The 16973-nt window shown below is 45.6% G+C and overlaps 1 protein-coding gene across 3 annotated transcripts in view; it reads left to right on the top strand.

Moving 5' to 3' along the window:
- ARIH2 (ariadne RBR E3 ubiquitin protein ligase 2) overlaps positions 1–16786 on the top strand; it is a 35176-nt gene extending 18390 nt beyond the window's left edge. For all 3 annotated transcript variants that reach the window (XM_076346504.1, XM_076346502.1, XM_076346503.1), the window contains 12 exons: positions 670–733; positions 3078–3225; positions 3951–4072; positions 4990–5099; positions 6141–6258; positions 8013–8063; positions 8164–8185; positions 9723–9874; positions 10940–11083; positions 11434–11502; positions 12437–12520; positions 12985–16786. In XM_076346504.1, coding sequence (XP_076202619.1) covers positions 670–733; positions 3078–3225; positions 3951–4072; positions 4990–5099; positions 6141–6258; positions 8013–8063; positions 8164–8185; positions 9723–9874; positions 10940–11083; positions 11434–11502; positions 12437–12520; positions 12985–13056 — 1156 coding nt within the window. In that variant the 3' untranslated portion in view covers positions 13057–16786. The remainder of the gene's footprint in view (positions 1–669; positions 734–3077; positions 3226–3950; positions 4073–4989; positions 5100–6140; positions 6259–8012; positions 8064–8163; positions 8186–9722; positions 9875–10939; positions 11084–11433; positions 11503–12436; positions 12521–12984) is intronic.
- Positions 16787–16973: the final 187 nt, after the last annotated feature.

The raw sequence follows: 16973 nt of genomic DNA, 5'->3' as shown, positions 1-16973 counted from the left end.
TAGTACAACTAAAAAGTGCTAGTGGGGAGGGAGGATTTACAGCACAGTCACAACAGTGATGCTGCTGTTTCTGAATTCATTGAGATATAAACGTTCCTCTGCAATGGAAATCATGAGCAGCAAAACATGTTTAATTCTAAGGCTGCTGATAGACAGCTTCATATGCTTAAGGGGTGATAATCTGTCACAGAGTAAATACTTAACTAGATAGTAGACTGGAGTCAAAGTGAGACCTAACCAGGATAGCTTGATTTTACAAAGGAATAGGAGACAGACAGGAGCCTCACTGGAGTGTGTTATTATGGGCAGTGGCTTAGGACTGCTCTAGGAGTGGATAGAAAAATCTTCGCTTCAAAAATAATTTTTCAGGGGGAGGGAGAGAGTTGTAGAAAAATATTCATCAAGGAGTATGAGGGAAATGTTAATCCGTTACTGGGAGAAGTATTGTTCCTGTTTCTGATTTTTGAAGAAACTCTCATAAAGTTTTATTGATGAGAGTTCAGCTCACTATGTGAAGGAGCCTCACACAGGATACATTTCCACTTTCCTTGTTGAAGCCTACCCTGCCGTTTGCACAAAGCTTATCATTTATTCAGACGAGAAGGATCAATTTAACAACGCAAAATGTATTCAGAAATTGATTTGATCATTCTTCACTTGCCTTTTCAGGCACAAGTCTAATGCTGCCCAATTGCTAGTAGAAGCACGAGTTCAGCCCACCTCATCCAAACATGTAAGTATGCTAACTGTTTTGGTCTGTTCCCTTGGCAGACACCTCTGACCCACCTCATCGGAGGATTGCATTACTAATGGCATAGTCTGTCCCATATTAACCCTTTGCAAACTCAGGTCCAACACCCTAATTCAATGCTAGGTTTACTTTTTAAATGAGAATGCATTCAAGAGGTGTCTAACATTTAAATAGCAGCTTTACTAATGTCTTGCAGGTAGTGTTCAAGAATTACTTGCCTCAAGAAAATTAAGCTCATTTTTTTGGTGTGAGTGATGGTATACAATGGAAGGAGCAGAGTGCATGGGCTTGGCTACCTTATCCAATTCTGCTCTCTCTGTGAAAGACACTCAAGGGAAGCTCTGGCTGCACAGGGTGAACAGAGCTTGTCTGTGGCTGGAACAGAGATTCTTGCCCCCCCCCCCGAGATGACTGTTTGCTGCACTGCTCTGCTCAGGGATGCTTAAGCCAAATCTCCCAGTGGTGTTGCTGCTGAGCCAGTCAGTAGTGATATTTGAACCAACAGCTTGTGTTTTGCAGCCAGGGCTACACAGGTCTTTAGATACTTCCCCCACCCCCTTTAAATAGAATCTTCCTGTTGCTTGTTTACAGGTTTCATTCACAGCGGGTGTCTTGGTACAATCCACAGGTACCGCAGGAACACACTGGCATGTGTCAGATTTTGAGTGATAAAATATTACATCTGAGAAACACTCTTTGGGTTGGGGGGAGGGGAGATTTTAAAAGCCTGATTTGGCATCTGAGCTGACTTGTAACTAGCAGAGAGTGAAAATGCTAAAACAGCTGACAGGAGTAAGCTTCATGGACGCAAAATAAATTATCTGCCTAGAGTCCAGAAAAAAATCTTTGTTATTTGACATACCTGCAAATTAGTCCATGTATTTTGAGATTTGTCTGAATCTTGTGTCAGCTGTCACTTAAGTACTCTCCACTGCAATGGTGATTTCATTTTGGGAAGAAAGATACTACAGTTAAAAGGTTAGTTTAAGTCTTGACAAACTTGATTTGGTAGGCAATTCATTATAGTCTTTTTGTATGTGCTAGGGCAAGTTGCTCTGTGCTTCAGCTCCTAATGCAGAATGATGATATTTTGGGGGCAGATGCTCATACTGAGTGTCTGTAGAGCAACTGACCCTAAAGGGAGAAGCTACAGTGGTGAGCTCAGAGGGGCAGCTTGCGAAGGTTTGAGGTAGTGCGCTTGCTGCAAGTTGAGCAGTTGATGTAGGCAATCAACGCAGTTGCAGGCTCGGTGAATCTTGTTCCGGTGCATAAGTGAGGCCACTTAGAACAAAGTCGCATTATTTCCTTTTTCATGTGGTCGTGCTATAAAACAAGCTCTGCTTGTTATGTGGCTGCGTATCATGCTGCTGCTCCTCTGCGTCTCTGGCATGCAGAGCTAGGCATGGAAGCTGATGGCTGTCTTGCACAAGCTTCTCAAAGAGTAGCAAAGGTTTAAGTAGATGAAAAGTGATTATATGACTTCTCTGTGAAAGGAGAAATAGGAACATAAACTCCTGCTAACAGCTTTGTAGAGCCTTGCTTTTGATGATGCTGTGCTAGACCTAGTTCTTCAGGTCCCAATGGTGAGCTGGTGTGTATTGGAGGCTACATCTATTGTCTAGGGATTAGCTCTGCGCTACCAAAGGGGAGTTCCAGACTGCTTCCCAGTGGTTTGGTGAAGCAATAGCAGAATTATGCCTGACTTGAAACAAACTCTCTAATCCTTTTCAGCTGAAGGGATGATGCCTGCTTTGCCAAATGTAGCATAGGCAGAAGATAAGAGATGTGAGATGGTCTGTGAACTCCCTTTCTTCTCTGTATAAACACTCTACACGCTGCATCTTCAGTTGCCTCTCCTCTTACCCAAAATCATTGTCCAGTAAAAGGGCACTGCTAAGCCTGCTTCCAGCTATAGCTGCTCTCCAGGGCCTGTGGAACAGTGACAGTCTGACCCAGCTGACAAAGAATATCAGTAAATTCAGGGAAGGACTACCACAATGATGTATTTCCTCATTTTTCAAACAAGGCGAGAGTAAGAACCAGAAAAGTAAAGGTGAGTTCTGGGTAGCACTAGATTAGAGGCAGGAGCTGTTCAGTGACTGTCAATCTGTTGTGCTTTGTGAGACTAAAGAGGTTCATGAGAAGGACTGATTGTCGGGGCAGTGCAGCACCCGAACATACCAGCTGCTTATGAACCTGTTCTGGCCTGGAGCTCACCTGAGACCATTGTCACAATGAAGGTGATGCAGGTGCCTGTGGATGAGGTGAGAATACTCTGGGAGAGCTGGGATGCTTTCACCGTAATGCTGATTTGTCTCTCTCCCAGGCAATGGTACATTCCTCCCATCACTGCGCAGTGTGCATGCAGTTTGTCCGGAAGGAGAACTTGCTCTCTCTGGCTTGTCAGCACCAGTTCTGTCGCAACTGTTGGGAGCAGCATTGTACAGTGCTCGTCAAGGATGGTGTTGGGGTCGGTGAGTTCAAGGCGGATATGGTACTGGGTCTGTATTTGCCATGTTGGCCATTCTGATGATGGCTGGCTGAATTTGTCTAAAACATCTCAGTAATGAGAAAATGGAGCATGGAATGAGTATTTGTGACAAACTTAGCTTGAACTAGTGGTCTTACCTGAATCCCTGGTTAGTGTTGGCATACCACCAGGAGAGCGCTACTCCTGCCTAACAAAACATGCAAGTCCATAGATCCATTTGCTGCTTTTCTCCCCTTGTGATCTCAAGAGCATGACTGTAACAAGTTAGAAGCTGCAAATCTGCTGCATTTTGAGTTTCAGTCCTTCATGATGTATTGTTGCACTGCCCCTGGAGTGCTTGTGGATGCAAACATCTGCTCCCGTTGTGTTGGGTAGAAGCCAGTGGTTGCCAGAGTTGCTTTGGGCTTTTCCTAGCCTGTCCTTCATGCTGGCATGGCAGTAACATGCAATTTTCTACTTTAAGTATCTGACCTTGTGAATACTGGTTGAAGCACTTACTGATCCTGGATGCACATGTGCCCTGTCATCTTTCGGTGAAGACAGTTGGGCTTCAGCTTTTCAGCAGCCCTGATAGATTTGTTTCACAGTTGTGTCCCTCTTGCCACAACAACAGATGGCACCTAGGAAACTGTGTTGAATGCTCTCTGTGCATTCACTCCTTAGTAATACTAAGTTGCACTGTGCTAAAATGTTGCTTTTTCTTCTCAGGGGTCTCCTGCATGGCTCAGGACTGCCTGCTTCGGACACCAGAAGACTTTGTGTTTCCATTGCTGCCTAGTGAAGAGCTGAAAGACAAATACAGGCGCTACCTCTTCAGGGACTATGTGGAGGTATTGTCTCTTTTAGTTCTGAAATACCCTGGGTAAGTTCACCAATGACTTGCAGAAATTTTAAGTGTCTTGCATCTTTGATTAGGAATGCAGTAACTGCAGCAAAACTGTCCCTGATAAACATGATGTGGCTGTTCCTGTAGGACAGCCTCACTGACAAAATGCTCTAGCAGGTTGCCAAAGTAAATTCTGCTGTAAGGTCACCCAGTAACTCCTTGGCTGGTGCTTGGCTCTTTTCCTGAAGCAGAATTCTCAGAATGTTGCAGCTGAGAACTTCAAACTTCAATCTGAGTTTTAAAGTCCTTCTTGCTCTTGCATAGGTATTTTAGGTTCTGAAAGATAAGTCCCTCATCTTAGTGTAGCCCATCTGAATTGGCTTACTCAATAACATTTTATATGAGTTTTTTTTTAAATTAAAGCAGCAATTGTTAAGGTTAAATGTGCAGGAAGTATTCTGGTAACTGAGAACAGACTGGGAACACTCAAGAAGCAGCGAAGCAGTATGAAAGAGTGGTGTCACCTCTCTTCAATAAGAGACCCTCTGGGAGGGAACAGCCACCACAGAAGAGCAGCTGAATACATTCTGGGGCATAAGGAGAAGATGGGGAAATAGCTCAAATGGAGTAAAACTGTTTAAGTGTCTTGTTGAGGTTTTACGGTTATGTTGCTGTGCTTACTTGGTCTGTAACCCTCCATTTGAATTCCCTGTTCTAGAGAAGCTGTAAGTAACTAATACTCCCTTTCCTAATGTGGAAGAGGTTCATCTGCTCTGTTAGCCAAGACCTGGTGACAATTTTCACTCTTTTTCAACAAGAAATAACTGACTTTTATGTTTTTGAGGATAGGAGTGGTTAAACTTGAATAGATAATGCTCTTCTGCACCCGCTGCTGATCTTACCACCTTGGTTTGTTCACAGAGCCATTATCAGCTGCAGCTGTGTCCTGGTGCAGATTGCCCTATGGTCATACAGGTACAAGAGCCAAAAGCTCGGCGAGTGCAGTGCAATCGTTGCAGTGAGGTCTTCTGGTAAGAAACAGAGAAGGTTAAAGATCACGGGGAAAGTGTATGCTGTCCTCAGAGCTACTCCATTTGCTTGCCAACAGGTTCAGTGTGTAGAAGTATCTCAAATGCTTTGCTAGAGTTGTTTGTAACTTGAGTTAGCTTGAGTAATTGGACACTTGGGGTCTGGCTTCTGCAGGTGGTCAGCTGTCCCCTTGCTCCCTAAACTCCTTGGGAGTTGGGTGTTCTGACAACCAGGGAATGCAGGGCTTGAGTAATGAAGGGGTTACAAATCTACCGTTCCCATATTTTGGCTAGGTTACAAATTTTGGTGCAGACATAGTGACTGGTAGAAATTCTGGTAATGGATGTGGAGGCCTCACCGCTATCTGCTGGTATTGAGTTTTGAAGTTTATTACAAGTATTTGACTCCCAGAGTGTCTGGTGTGTTTTGAGACTCCTGCGAGAATACATTTCTGCTGAACAGGAACGCTAATGTTCCTTGCCTGACTTCAAGTGTATATGGGAGCAGAGGAAAAAGATCGCTTGCAGGGCTGCTGAAGCGTCTTCTGCTCCTGGGTCTCCAGAATCACTGCTGTTGAGAATGTCTGTGGAGCACAATACAACTGGTTTAGAGACCCAGCTGGGTATCTCCATGCAAATGGCCCTTACTCACCTGGGGCTGGTAAGGTCATGCTAATGCAGGTGCCTGATATCTACCACTGGGGTCAGGCTACTTGTTAAGCCACTAGTATGCCCCAGGCCTCTGTAGTTATGTTAGAGCAGACATAGGTAGACTCTAGGGAGGGATCTGTCAGCCCTCAGACACATGATTTGTCAGAGAAGGCCTCAGTTCACTCTCATCCTGACTGGCTTCTGCACAAGAGGGTGGGGGTTTATTGGAGTTCAGCCTTGGTCCTTGCACTCTAGTAATACACAAGTGCATTTGCATCCCTTACCCTCCCTTCGTCTCCCAGATTTTGGTCATCAGGAAAACCTCAATTCTTGAGTCACTTCCTTGGAAATTGACATGTCTCTTTTTTTTTTTTTTTCCCCCTCGCTATTAAGCTTTAAGTGTCGGCAGATGTACCATGCACCCACAGACTGTGCTACCATTCGGAAATGGCTCACCAAGTGTGCAGATGACTCCGAAACAGCCAACTACATCAGTGCTCACACTAAAGATGTAAGGACAAGCACCTGCATGTTTTTTCTTGCCCTCTAGTCCTGCCTGGGAAGTGAGATACAATTCTATACATACGTAGCATTGTGTGCTGCTTTTTCAGAGCCTGCAATTTCTCACAGCTCCCTCTGGACTGTGATAGAACACAACTGAATGCCTTGGGAACGCTTTGTGCAGGAAGTCCAGCTGCCCTCCTGCGGTAAGGACCTGGTGGTCCTTGTTCCAGACCTGGTGTGAATGTCTTTGGCAGCCAGGTGTGCTGCCCTCCCACAGGCAAAAGAACTGTGGCTACTCTGAAATGATTAGCGGAGACATATTTAAAATGGAAGGAGAGAGTGTAGTAAGTGCGGAGTCAGTATCAAATAAGGCACTAGTGGTGTTTAAATCTGAACAACTGTGTGGAGTACTGTGAACTGGAAGGTGAGGGAGATAAAGTCTTGATTTGGTGAGGACAGCAAAATGGAGTAGATGGAGTCTGTAAATTAGACATTGAAGTACTTCTAGTAGATTTAGACCCAAGAAAAAGAAATAGTATTATATATTGTGCACTCTAGTCTACCTGTAGAATTGTATTTAAAAGTTTAAAAGTTACAGATACCTTTATCCTCTAGATTAGCTGTCTGCAGATTGGACGTTTTAATGTCTTTTGGGGATTTTGTGGCCTGACTTCAAAACAGTTCGTAGCTGGCATTTGTTCTACCATAGCCAATGACAGTTGTGACAGTGCTAATAAGCCACAAGCTTCAGTTGTGTTAGGAAAGTGGGTACTTAGATGTCGTGGTTTAACCTCAGTCGGCAACTGAGCACCACGCAGCCGCTCACTCACTCACCTCCCCCCCGCCCCCAGTGGGATGGGGGAGAGAATTGGAAGAGCACAAGTGAGAAAAACTCATGGGTTGAGATAAAAACAGTTTAATAATTGAAATAAAATGATAATAATAATAATATGATGATAATAATAATAATACACAAAGCAAGTGAGGCACAGTACAATTGCTCACCACCCGCCGACCGATGCCCAGCCAGTCCCCGAGCAGCAATAGACTAGAGATCTTAAATTCCCTTCTTTCTCTGGAGAAGGTGTCAACATGTGATGGCGTTGTTTCTGCTATGCTCTTTTGTAGAAATAAGGTTCTGTTATACTGTGCATTGTCCTGGCATACGTTTTGCCTGCCATTAAACTTTATAAAAAGCAGCAAAACTCGCTTCCTCCTTTGTACCTATGCAACCCAAAAAATGCAACTGAACGTGACACTCCAGGGCATCAGTGGACTGCTGATGGAGCAAAGTGTGCAGCGCTCACTGTGGTCAGCCAGATTCTCTGCAGCTAGCTAGGCTGTCATCTGTTAATGGCTGCTGAAGGCAGGATATAGAGCTGATTATCTTGTAGTCTAAGTAGCTGAGGAAGATACTGTCATATGTGAACTAATTATGTCCCTATGCCTGAGCAACTGCTAAATGGTAACTCAGCGAGACCTTCAGTTTTACAAGGAGTAACAACAGCAAAGTTGTTTTCTTGAGCAAGCAGTCCAGTGCTGCAGTGTAACTTCCCTGGCTTTGCCTTTCTGCCTCCTTTCTAAATGGAGCTGTCAGGAATTGGTGGGAGGCAGTGTGTATGTATGTTAATATTCTCATATACGCGTATGCGTATTTAAAAAAAAGAAAAGGCAGGAAGGGAACAATCACACAAGTGTTGTCATTCTCCAGAAGGCTGCTAGAGACAGAGTTGGATCTAACAAATGTTTCTGTTTCCCCAGTGTCCCAAGTGCAATATCTGTATTGAAAAGAATGGAGGCTGCAACCACATGGTGAGCAATTCCCTGAACACATCAGACCTTCCTTGTTCTAAGCAGAATTTTTTTTTACCCGCTTTCCACTAACCAGTGCCTCCTGTCTCTTCTTTTTCAGCAATGCTCCAAATGCAAGCATGGTAAGTAGGATTTGGAAGCAGTTTTCTCTGCAGTGTTTGTTAGCGGTGATGTTCTCTTGTCTTCATATCACAAAAAAAAAGAGAAATTGTGAACATTGAATGAAATATTTGTTCCCCCTAGTAAAAGGTGAACAGGATATTAATTACAGACTTGTGTGTGATAGCTTGCTTTTTTTTTTTTTTCCTACTGGCTGTGATCTCAGCTGGGTTCTGATTCAGTGCTGGTTTGGCTCCCCCTCCCTGATATGTCCATTGTATAGAGAAGTCTCTATCTCTGCCATAATATTAACAGTGGAATCCATCTCGGAGGAGAGTATTAAATGCTTTCCATGTAATTGTATTTGTTATCAGCTGAAAATACTGGCAGAACCGAGCCATTTACTCGGATCAGCTTAAGTCCTTCTGCTTAGCGATGGAAATAATGAGCTTCAACCCAGTGAAACTGCAGGAGCTGGGAGTTGTTCTGCATAACATTATCTGTTGGACTTCTCAGTCCATCCCTGTGCAATTAGCAGTCTGAGTGTCTTTGGCCCATTGTGTGGTCCTACAAAATGACAGCCTGTTCTTGCACTTATCTTTTCATGGCAGAATTAATTTCTGTTGCCTTGGAGCAAGGTAGTTTGTATTCAGCCCTCTAAGTTAAGTGTGCCACTAGGAGATATTATAATATCAGAACCTTATTGGGAAGATGATTTAAAGATCACTGTCCTCTCTCATTTCCTTTGCTTTGGGGTCCTCAGCAGCACTGGACGTGCTTTGACGGAGCTCTGTGACAAGGGTGAGCAGGCAAGTGCCAAGGTACCGTGGTGACTAGCACTCGAGAAGGCTGGTGAACTCTGGAAATACAAATTTCGGTCTCTTATTATGAGTAACACAGAGTGATTCCTATTGTAGCAACTTAATGTCCATCTTTTTTCCTTCCCAGCAGAACACTCACAGCCTCGCTCTGAAATCAGGAAACTGTCACGCGGGTTTTGCTATTGCTCTCTTTCCTCCACTTTCTTCCCAATTCAGTGGCTCCTAACTTGAAGTGTCATAAACCACTGATATCTGAAGTTACCTGGGTAGTTCCCTCCTCGAGAGAACTGAGGGTAGACTTTCTTCTTCATGAGTTAGTTCGCTTTTGGAATTGATTATTCATATTTTATTCAGCCAGAGGTCCGCACGGGGCAGTATGCCAGTGGTGGGAAGGATACAATGCACAAATAAGACTGCAGCCTGCCTCTTCTTTAATCTAGAGTGACAGCCTGTGCAGAGTGCAAGTACAGTTCTGCCCATTGGTCTTGGTGTACAGGATGCAGCACTTCAGGATTTACTTTCCATAGTTGCACGGGAGGCTGTACAATGAAAATCTTCAAGACAGGCTGGTATTTTTGGCTCACTATTGTGTTCTGTTATGCAAGCTGATACAAAATGTATATGTTTCTTGGCTTAGCAGAAATATCTGAAAACAGATGGGCTGTGTCTCCTGAAGCTTTTCTTTCTCAGAGGGTTTTTTTTCTGTGCATCACAGTGCATTTTTTGCTGTTTTCTGCAGACTTCTGCTGGATGTGTCTGGGAGACTGGAAGACTCACGGCAGCGAGTACTACGAATGCAGTCGGTACAAAGAGAATCCTGATATTGTAAACCAGAGTCAGCAAGCACAGGCCAGGGAGGCCCTTAAGAAGTACTTGTTCTATTTTGAGAGGGTAGGAGACATCTCCTTGGCCAGAGCTGCTGTAGCCTTTTAATGCTCCCTGCCTGGTGCAAAGGTCATTGCCAGCAATCTCCGTGCAAGAAACTGCCCAAAGAGAATCTGTGCAGAATTTTCAGGCCCTGTTGTTTTTCACTCAAAATCCTGCCCTGCGAGTCCCATCCAAACCAGTAATGTTGTACCCAAAGCAAATCATATTCGCTGCTATATTTCCTTGTGCTAGAGAAAATCAGTATTACCTGTGTGCCACTGTACCGTTTTCCTGCAGGCTGAATGCTGCTGCAGTAGATAAATATTGCTCCAATCATTTCCTTCCAGGATCGGGGAACTTCAGTTCCTTGCAGTACGTCTTTATAGAGACAAAGACTAAATAAACTCTGCCATGTTCAAAGCTCCGTTGGCCATAGCAAAGCTTTCGTAAAATTTCATGTAATCACATTTTTAAAAGTTGCAGTCAGAGCATCTCTGTCCACACAGCAGGCTCGATGCACCTGGCCATACAGTGCAATTCTGGAGCAGCATCTCTAGAAGAGGACGTGGTAGAGGTTCAACGCTGCTGCATTTCAGCTTCCCCATTAAAATGAGTTTATTCTTCACACCATGAGCCAAGTCCGTTGGTAAAATAAATGTGTTCATTCCTGGCTCTCCAGACCGACAGGCTGTGGGAAATGGCCGTGCTTACAATATGCACATGGATGTTGGAGTTCACTGAGCCCGTGTTAAATGTTAATTTAAAATCTTGACCTTTCTTAGAAATCCTTTAAGTAGGGGAATCACCATTACTTCCCATCTTGTTAGACACAAGGTCATTGTGCAACCAGAGGGCATTCCCGCTCTGAGCTGGGTTTGCTCCCTGCTCTTTGCTGCTGTCAGTCTGTTGTGTACAGCCTCTGCTACTTGCTACTGGAGGTGCTGCCTTGCTGTTCTTTCCCACAGCATGTCTTGCCTTGCTGGACTCCTGCCCCACTTCAATTTCTGCTTGCTAGAGCTTGTGCTTTTACAGCAGCTGTACTCTGGTCTCATGCCATTTTTTCTTTCCCCATCTCCCCACCCCTTGCAGTGGGAGAATCACAATAAAAGCCTACAGCTGGAGGCACAGACGTACCAACGGATCCAGGAGAAAATCCAAGAAAGAGTTATGAACAACCTGGGAACATGGATAGACTGGCAATACCTACAAAATGCTGCAAAACTACTTGCAAAGGTGCGTAGTTGTGGCTTGTTTGGCACAGAGAAGAGAATACACACCAGAATGCTAAATTCACAACACCAAGTGAAGAAGGGAATTCAGGGGTTGTGGCTATGTGGGACAGTACCTCTGGTCTAGGACATGAACTAGCCAAAAATCATCTGGAAGTGACCTCTGTGAAGTTATACTTCAACTGCACAAGTTCTTCCAAGGAAGGTGTAGGAAATTCCACCATGAAGTGTCCAGTCGTTCTTGTCAGAAGGTAGCTTCTTAGCCTGTAGTGGTCACACAAATGTGACTGTGCTGACTTCCAAGTCTGAGACTTTTGTCCTTCTTTTCTCTCTCTTCCTCCCACTCCCCAACAGTGTCGTTACACCCTGCAGTACACATATCCATATGCCTACTACATGGAGTCTGGTCCCAGAAAGAAACTGGTAAGATGTTTTGCTCTTTTTTTGCTGATAGCTTTTTGGGGTGTATGCTGGGCTGAATTCCAGAGCTTGGCAGTGTCTGAAATATTAGTCCTGAGTTTGAGGTAAGGGCAGGTCAGATAATAGGTGGTTTTGCACCTTTCCTCTTCACTTTGAGTTGACCAGGAGCTCAGTCCTCTGATACGTTACATTATTTTCCCAGGGCAGCACTGCACTTTCACTAACAAGCAATTTATCCAGAATGTTTTGAGGCTGGAAGTGTGCGTTTGTTCCTTGGTAAGACTTATCATAGTGCTGTGGGCCATATTTCATGTGAAGAGCTGCTGGAGGATAGCTTTTCCAGCCTTGAATCAGGGTGTAGCTTTGCTTTTTATTCCTGCTGTAAGTTCCTTGCTGGCTTGGAGCATCCCATGGGATGGACATGTCCAAAATTAGCCCTGAATTCACTGAAGAGGTTGTTTCTCTAACTCAGTTGTCCAGTAAAACCTGTTATCCAGTCTCTCCCTATAGTATCAAATGTGTTCTCTGAGGCTGTAGACAGATGTTCTCTTCTGGGTCCGACTGTGCCAGTGGAACAAGTTACTGCTCCCAGCAGTGGTTGACAGTCCCTCTGCTCTGCTTGCAGAGCTGCTCACGAGAGCATTTCGTGACCCGTTTATGGCAAAATGAGCTGAGTTAGGAGATATTTGTCACTTGCAGTGTTTTTAGGCTGACTGGGTTAATTTTGAGTGATGCAGATTGGGGAGTGCTTACAGAAGAAACTCCTGGAAGGGGTGATGCTGTGTAGCTGAAGGTGGATAAGGAGGAAGCACAAACCTGCTCTGCCAGCACAGCTGTCAGCAGAACATATTTGTCTGCTCCTCAAGTGTAGTGTGTGATATGAAACTGCTCTACTAAACTAGTTTCTTGTTGCTGTCTCTAATTTTGCTCTTTGCAGTTCGAGTACCAGCAGGCCCAGCTGGAAGCTGAAATTGAAAATCTCTCATGGAAGGTGGAGCGAGCAGACAGCTATGACAGAGGGGTGAGTGTTCTGCTTGCTTGAGCCTGCTGGCCGGTTTTTGTTCGTTGGGCTTAACACTTCTGCAGGAGTGCTAAGGCAGTCAAGTGAGGGTTCTGAGGAACTAGATCCAGAAACTCACCTTTAGCCAGAGGATGTTGTAGAAGTGGAGTGCTCACTGCCTTACGGGAGAGGAGGGAGGGCTGCAGTGAGTCCTGCAAACTGAAACGGGAACAACAGATCTCTGGAGGAAGCTGCATGTAGCCCTCTGGTGAAGAGCAGATTCCTTAAGTGCGTAGCTTTTTAGACAGAGCAGGAGCCGGGTAACTGCAGAGGGAGCCCACATCAAAAGAAAAAGGATCTGCAGTCTTGTGATCCAGAGTGCACATGAAGGTCGGAGCTTCTCAGGCTGGAGCCGAGTCCCTCCCGAAGGAAAATGAGCTCTTTGAGTAGTTCGTGCTAATGGTTTCTACCTTTTGTTTTACCAGGACTTAGAGAATCAGATGCACATAGCAGAGCAGAGACGGCGGACCCTGCTGAAAGACTTCCATGACACATAAGACAGGAAGAAGTGACAAAGTGCAGGGGTGAGAGGAGCGAGTGAAGTGATGGCAGCTTCACCGGGATACGCAGGCACTGCCTCTGGGAGAACACGGCCAAGGACAAAGCCACCCCTCCCCTTGCAAGTCAGACACATGCAGACACCACATCTTAGTCCAGTTTGTTCTCTTATCTTTCTGTTTCTGTTTCTGCCAGGCTAGAGGCCAGAGTTCAGATTGGCGTATTTCCTGGGACATTTCCCTCCTGCCCTTGATGGTTTCAGAAGGGGAGGGAGTTTTTCTCTGAATGGCTGTTAATAGTATTAGATCATTACAATTTATGTAATTTTCAACGGTTGTACAATTATACAGACAAACCTTAGAATAACACACAACCCTTTTTAAAAATAAATTGGCAGTGGAGTGTTTTTCCTTAATCTGCTTGTAAATTTAATGGGCTTTTCCCCCTCTTCCTCTCCCTTCCTCTGACCCAAAAATCCTCCTAGGCACTGAAGGAGGTTACAAAATATCTCAGCTAGATTTCCCGATGCTCCTTTAACCTGGGCATTGTAGCATTGGCATTGCACGAGGAGAGTGGCTGGTGTTAAGAGTGGCTGCTGCTGTGTCTGACCCAACAGTACCAGCAGTGGCTGTGATCTAGTATGATTACATGTGACATCTCTTTTCTTGTAAATCAGCTGTGCAAAATCCTGCTACACAAACAAAAGCGAACAGAGGAATTGTAGGTGAGAGACCGGGTTAATATTGGGGGGATATGCCTTGAGTCAGGTCAGATTCTGCATTTGATGAATTTTAGGTCTTCCATGTAGATTTTTGCTTTACTCGTTTTTGTGGGGAGGGTGTTGTATTGCCAAAGTGAGTGATGAGGGAATAGTAGCATACAGTTGTTAATCAAGGCTTGGGGCTTTTGCAGAGTGAAACAATCCATGTTATAACAGTGCCATGCAGCCTGGTAAAGATTATTTGTGCCTGCTGGGTAACATGGCTGAGAAAATTTGATCCCGTTTGTCAAGGTGAGACTAAACACCGCTACGTTATGAGGAGGAAAGGTTACCTACAACACACTCCCTGGCACGTGTTGGCAATGTGGACAGGTGCGCATTGAATACAAGTGCGCTGTTTGTGCAGAGCCTGCACCAAGCCAGGCAGAAAATTAACTAGCAAAATTAATTTATTTGTATATTAGTATTGATACTGGCGGGGACTTATCAGAAAATTGATTGTTAGGAGCATGTGGAGCTTTTTTATTAACATTCTTTTTTCTAATGTAAAATATACACTAAAATAAAAATATGAAAACCTAGTTCATCTTAGTAGGGGTTAACATGAAAAAGGTTACTTAAATGCTGATGCTCACCTGTTTGCTACAGGAAGCAGGCCACATGTTAAGATTTCACAGGCATGTATGTCACCTGCACCAGGAGCATGTTGTTTGCAGCCAGTAAGGTGGAGCTGGAGTGTCTGATTTGAGGAAATCTTCACCTCTGCGGGGAACTCATCGGATTCTCTTCCATGCTGTATGTGGAAGTGTTGCCTTTGATGCATCCCTGTATACTCTATTGCTCTTATATGATGTCACTTGTCAAAGATTAAACTGGAGGGGGAAAAGTGCTAAATTCCTGCATGTCAGAATAAGCTAACTCTGCTGTTGGAGCCTTTTTCATGTACCTGAGACGTGTGAGCCAAGTATTTGCAGCACGTATAATTGGGCAGATGGATTTTGACGAGAGGTGAATCAGTTTAAAGGAGTAGCAACTGTCATAGGAGCTAATCCTGTGGCCATGCTTGTTGTACACAGAGGAAATTTTCAAACTGAGAGGCCTTTCCCTTCCTCCTTCCCTTCCCTGGTGTGGGATGTATCCTCAGGGAACGGGGGAACGTACTGCCGAGGAGCTGCTGGCAGTGGAGTGGGGGTTACAACAGAAGCGGCTGAGGGTGGAGCAGGGCTGCAGGGAGGTGGCTGGAGCCAGCGAGCAGGGCAGGGGCAGGGAGGGAGTCCATGGTTTCTGGGAGCAGTGCTGCCTGCTGCGCAAGAGATCTCCCTAACTGTGGCTCCTTGTGTTCCTGCTCTGTCCCGTTCTGGCTCCCCTCTAGGCTAGAGCCATAGAGGTAGATATGTCCTTGCTCCAGCCGCGGTCTCCTGACTTCATTCCCTCCTCTGCTGCCAGCAGCAGCCTCTTTGTGCCCTCCTCATGATACATTCTAGGGTCAGGCTCTTCCTTCCTCTCCCCTTCCCAAATGATTGTCAAAGCCTGGGCACACTGGACCCCGGGGGAAGGCTTGCTGAGACCCAGCGGTTTGCAGTGCATAGAACCGATGTTTAAACTGTTCCTTAAAAATGTAATGTGCAAAGTACTAATTAGGATAAAAGCTGGTGTTCTTGTTGTCTAAATGTAACTATCGTAACACCTAATCTCTTTGCAGAACAGGTATGTGGAGTTTCCTAATCCCAAACAACTCTCACTTCTGTTACATAACTGTCCAGCTTTGAGCTAGATGAGAACGGGGTTTTGTCTCTCTCCTCCCTGCCTCCTTCCCTCCCTCCCTCTCCCATGCGCCCACAAAATGCTTTGCTATGAATCCTTGTTTGTAGACAAGCTAGACCATACAGCTATGGCCAAACTCACTGAACAGACTGCTGAGATGCTTGGCTGAGGAACAGTAATAAATATTGCACAGTGCGCCCCCTAATTCTTTCAAATTTTGTGAAACTAGAGCTTTGTCAGCAGTTCTATTTATTTTAAAAGAAAACAAAACACCCTTTCTGAAGGTGGTGAAAGTCCTGGTTTGCGAGCACAGATCCTATTTCTATACTCTCTGGGAAAACAACAGGACTGACTTGCTTTTGCAGCCCAGGCAGGGCGAGTTCTGTGTTGGTGTCGTACAGGAAGTTGTAGAATCCAAGATGAAACCTGCAGAGCACAGGGACTATTGGCTTTGTGTGAAGTGACTGACGCTGCTTGAGAGGCAGGCGACAGGAAGGATACGGGAGTGCTCAACGCCAAAAGACAAGGCCAGTTTTTTCCCCGCTAATAGGTACGTGGCCCTATTTGAGTCAGCAAGGTTACATGAATGTAGGTGAAGAGAAAATGGCTCAGGAGCCGTTAATTCTGAGGTACAAGTTTCCCTTTGGTGCATTACTGCTACGGATGTGGAATGTTTGCTCTCTCTTTTTTTTTTTTTTTTTCCCCTTTTTGCACTTGTTTCCAGTTCCTGCGCCAGCCTGACACCTCTCCATCCTTGCATCCAATACTCTTTTATTTCAGCTTCGCTTGTGTTAGTGCATTGGCTGCCTCATCTCTAATAGTCCTCAGGCTTCCCAGGCTGTAACAAAAAAATTTTCTACTGATGACGTAAACTGCATGACTGCTGCTCTGCGCACTGGCAAATGCGCTGTGCCCGCGTGGGGACAGGGGCAGCAGGAGGTTTCTGTACTATAGTCTTGCACTCTAAATTTTAGACTTTTTAAGTGGGTGAAAAAAATATAACTTTATTTTTAAATGAGGCACTCGTTCTGGGAATTCCTTTCCTCGCCCCGGTCTGGTTCAGGTTGTGGGACAGCGGTGGGGGGGGCTGCGGCATACCCCTGACAGGGGCTGGGGGGGTCCACAAAGCTGCTGCCACCCCTTGCTTTTCTTCGCAGGCACTGGAGAGGGGCAGGGGCGGCGGAAACCCCCCGGGAGACGGTTGCCATTGGTTTATTTGGAATAAATTGTGACTTTCTAACTTCGGAAGCGTCCTGGCTCTTCTTGGGGGGCGGGAGAGGGCAGCGCCCGCCGCCACACGTGCTTCTTCCCGCCAGCGCCACGCCCGCTCCCCGGCCCCGCCCCCCGCGGCGCGCTGGCCCCGCCCCGCGGCGCGGTGACGCAGCGCGCCGGGCGGTTGCCGGGGTGACGCGCGAGGCCTGGCGGGCCGGG

This window comes from Aptenodytes patagonicus, chromosome 8, assembly GCF_965638725.1.
Source record: "Aptenodytes patagonicus chromosome 8, bAptPat1.pri.cur, whole genome shotgun sequence".
Classification (NCBI taxonomy): domain Eukaryota; kingdom Metazoa; phylum Chordata; class Aves; order Sphenisciformes; family Spheniscidae; genus Aptenodytes; species Aptenodytes patagonicus.
Note: the sequence above shows the minus strand (reverse complement) of the source record. Positions and strands in the feature narration are given on the sequence as shown.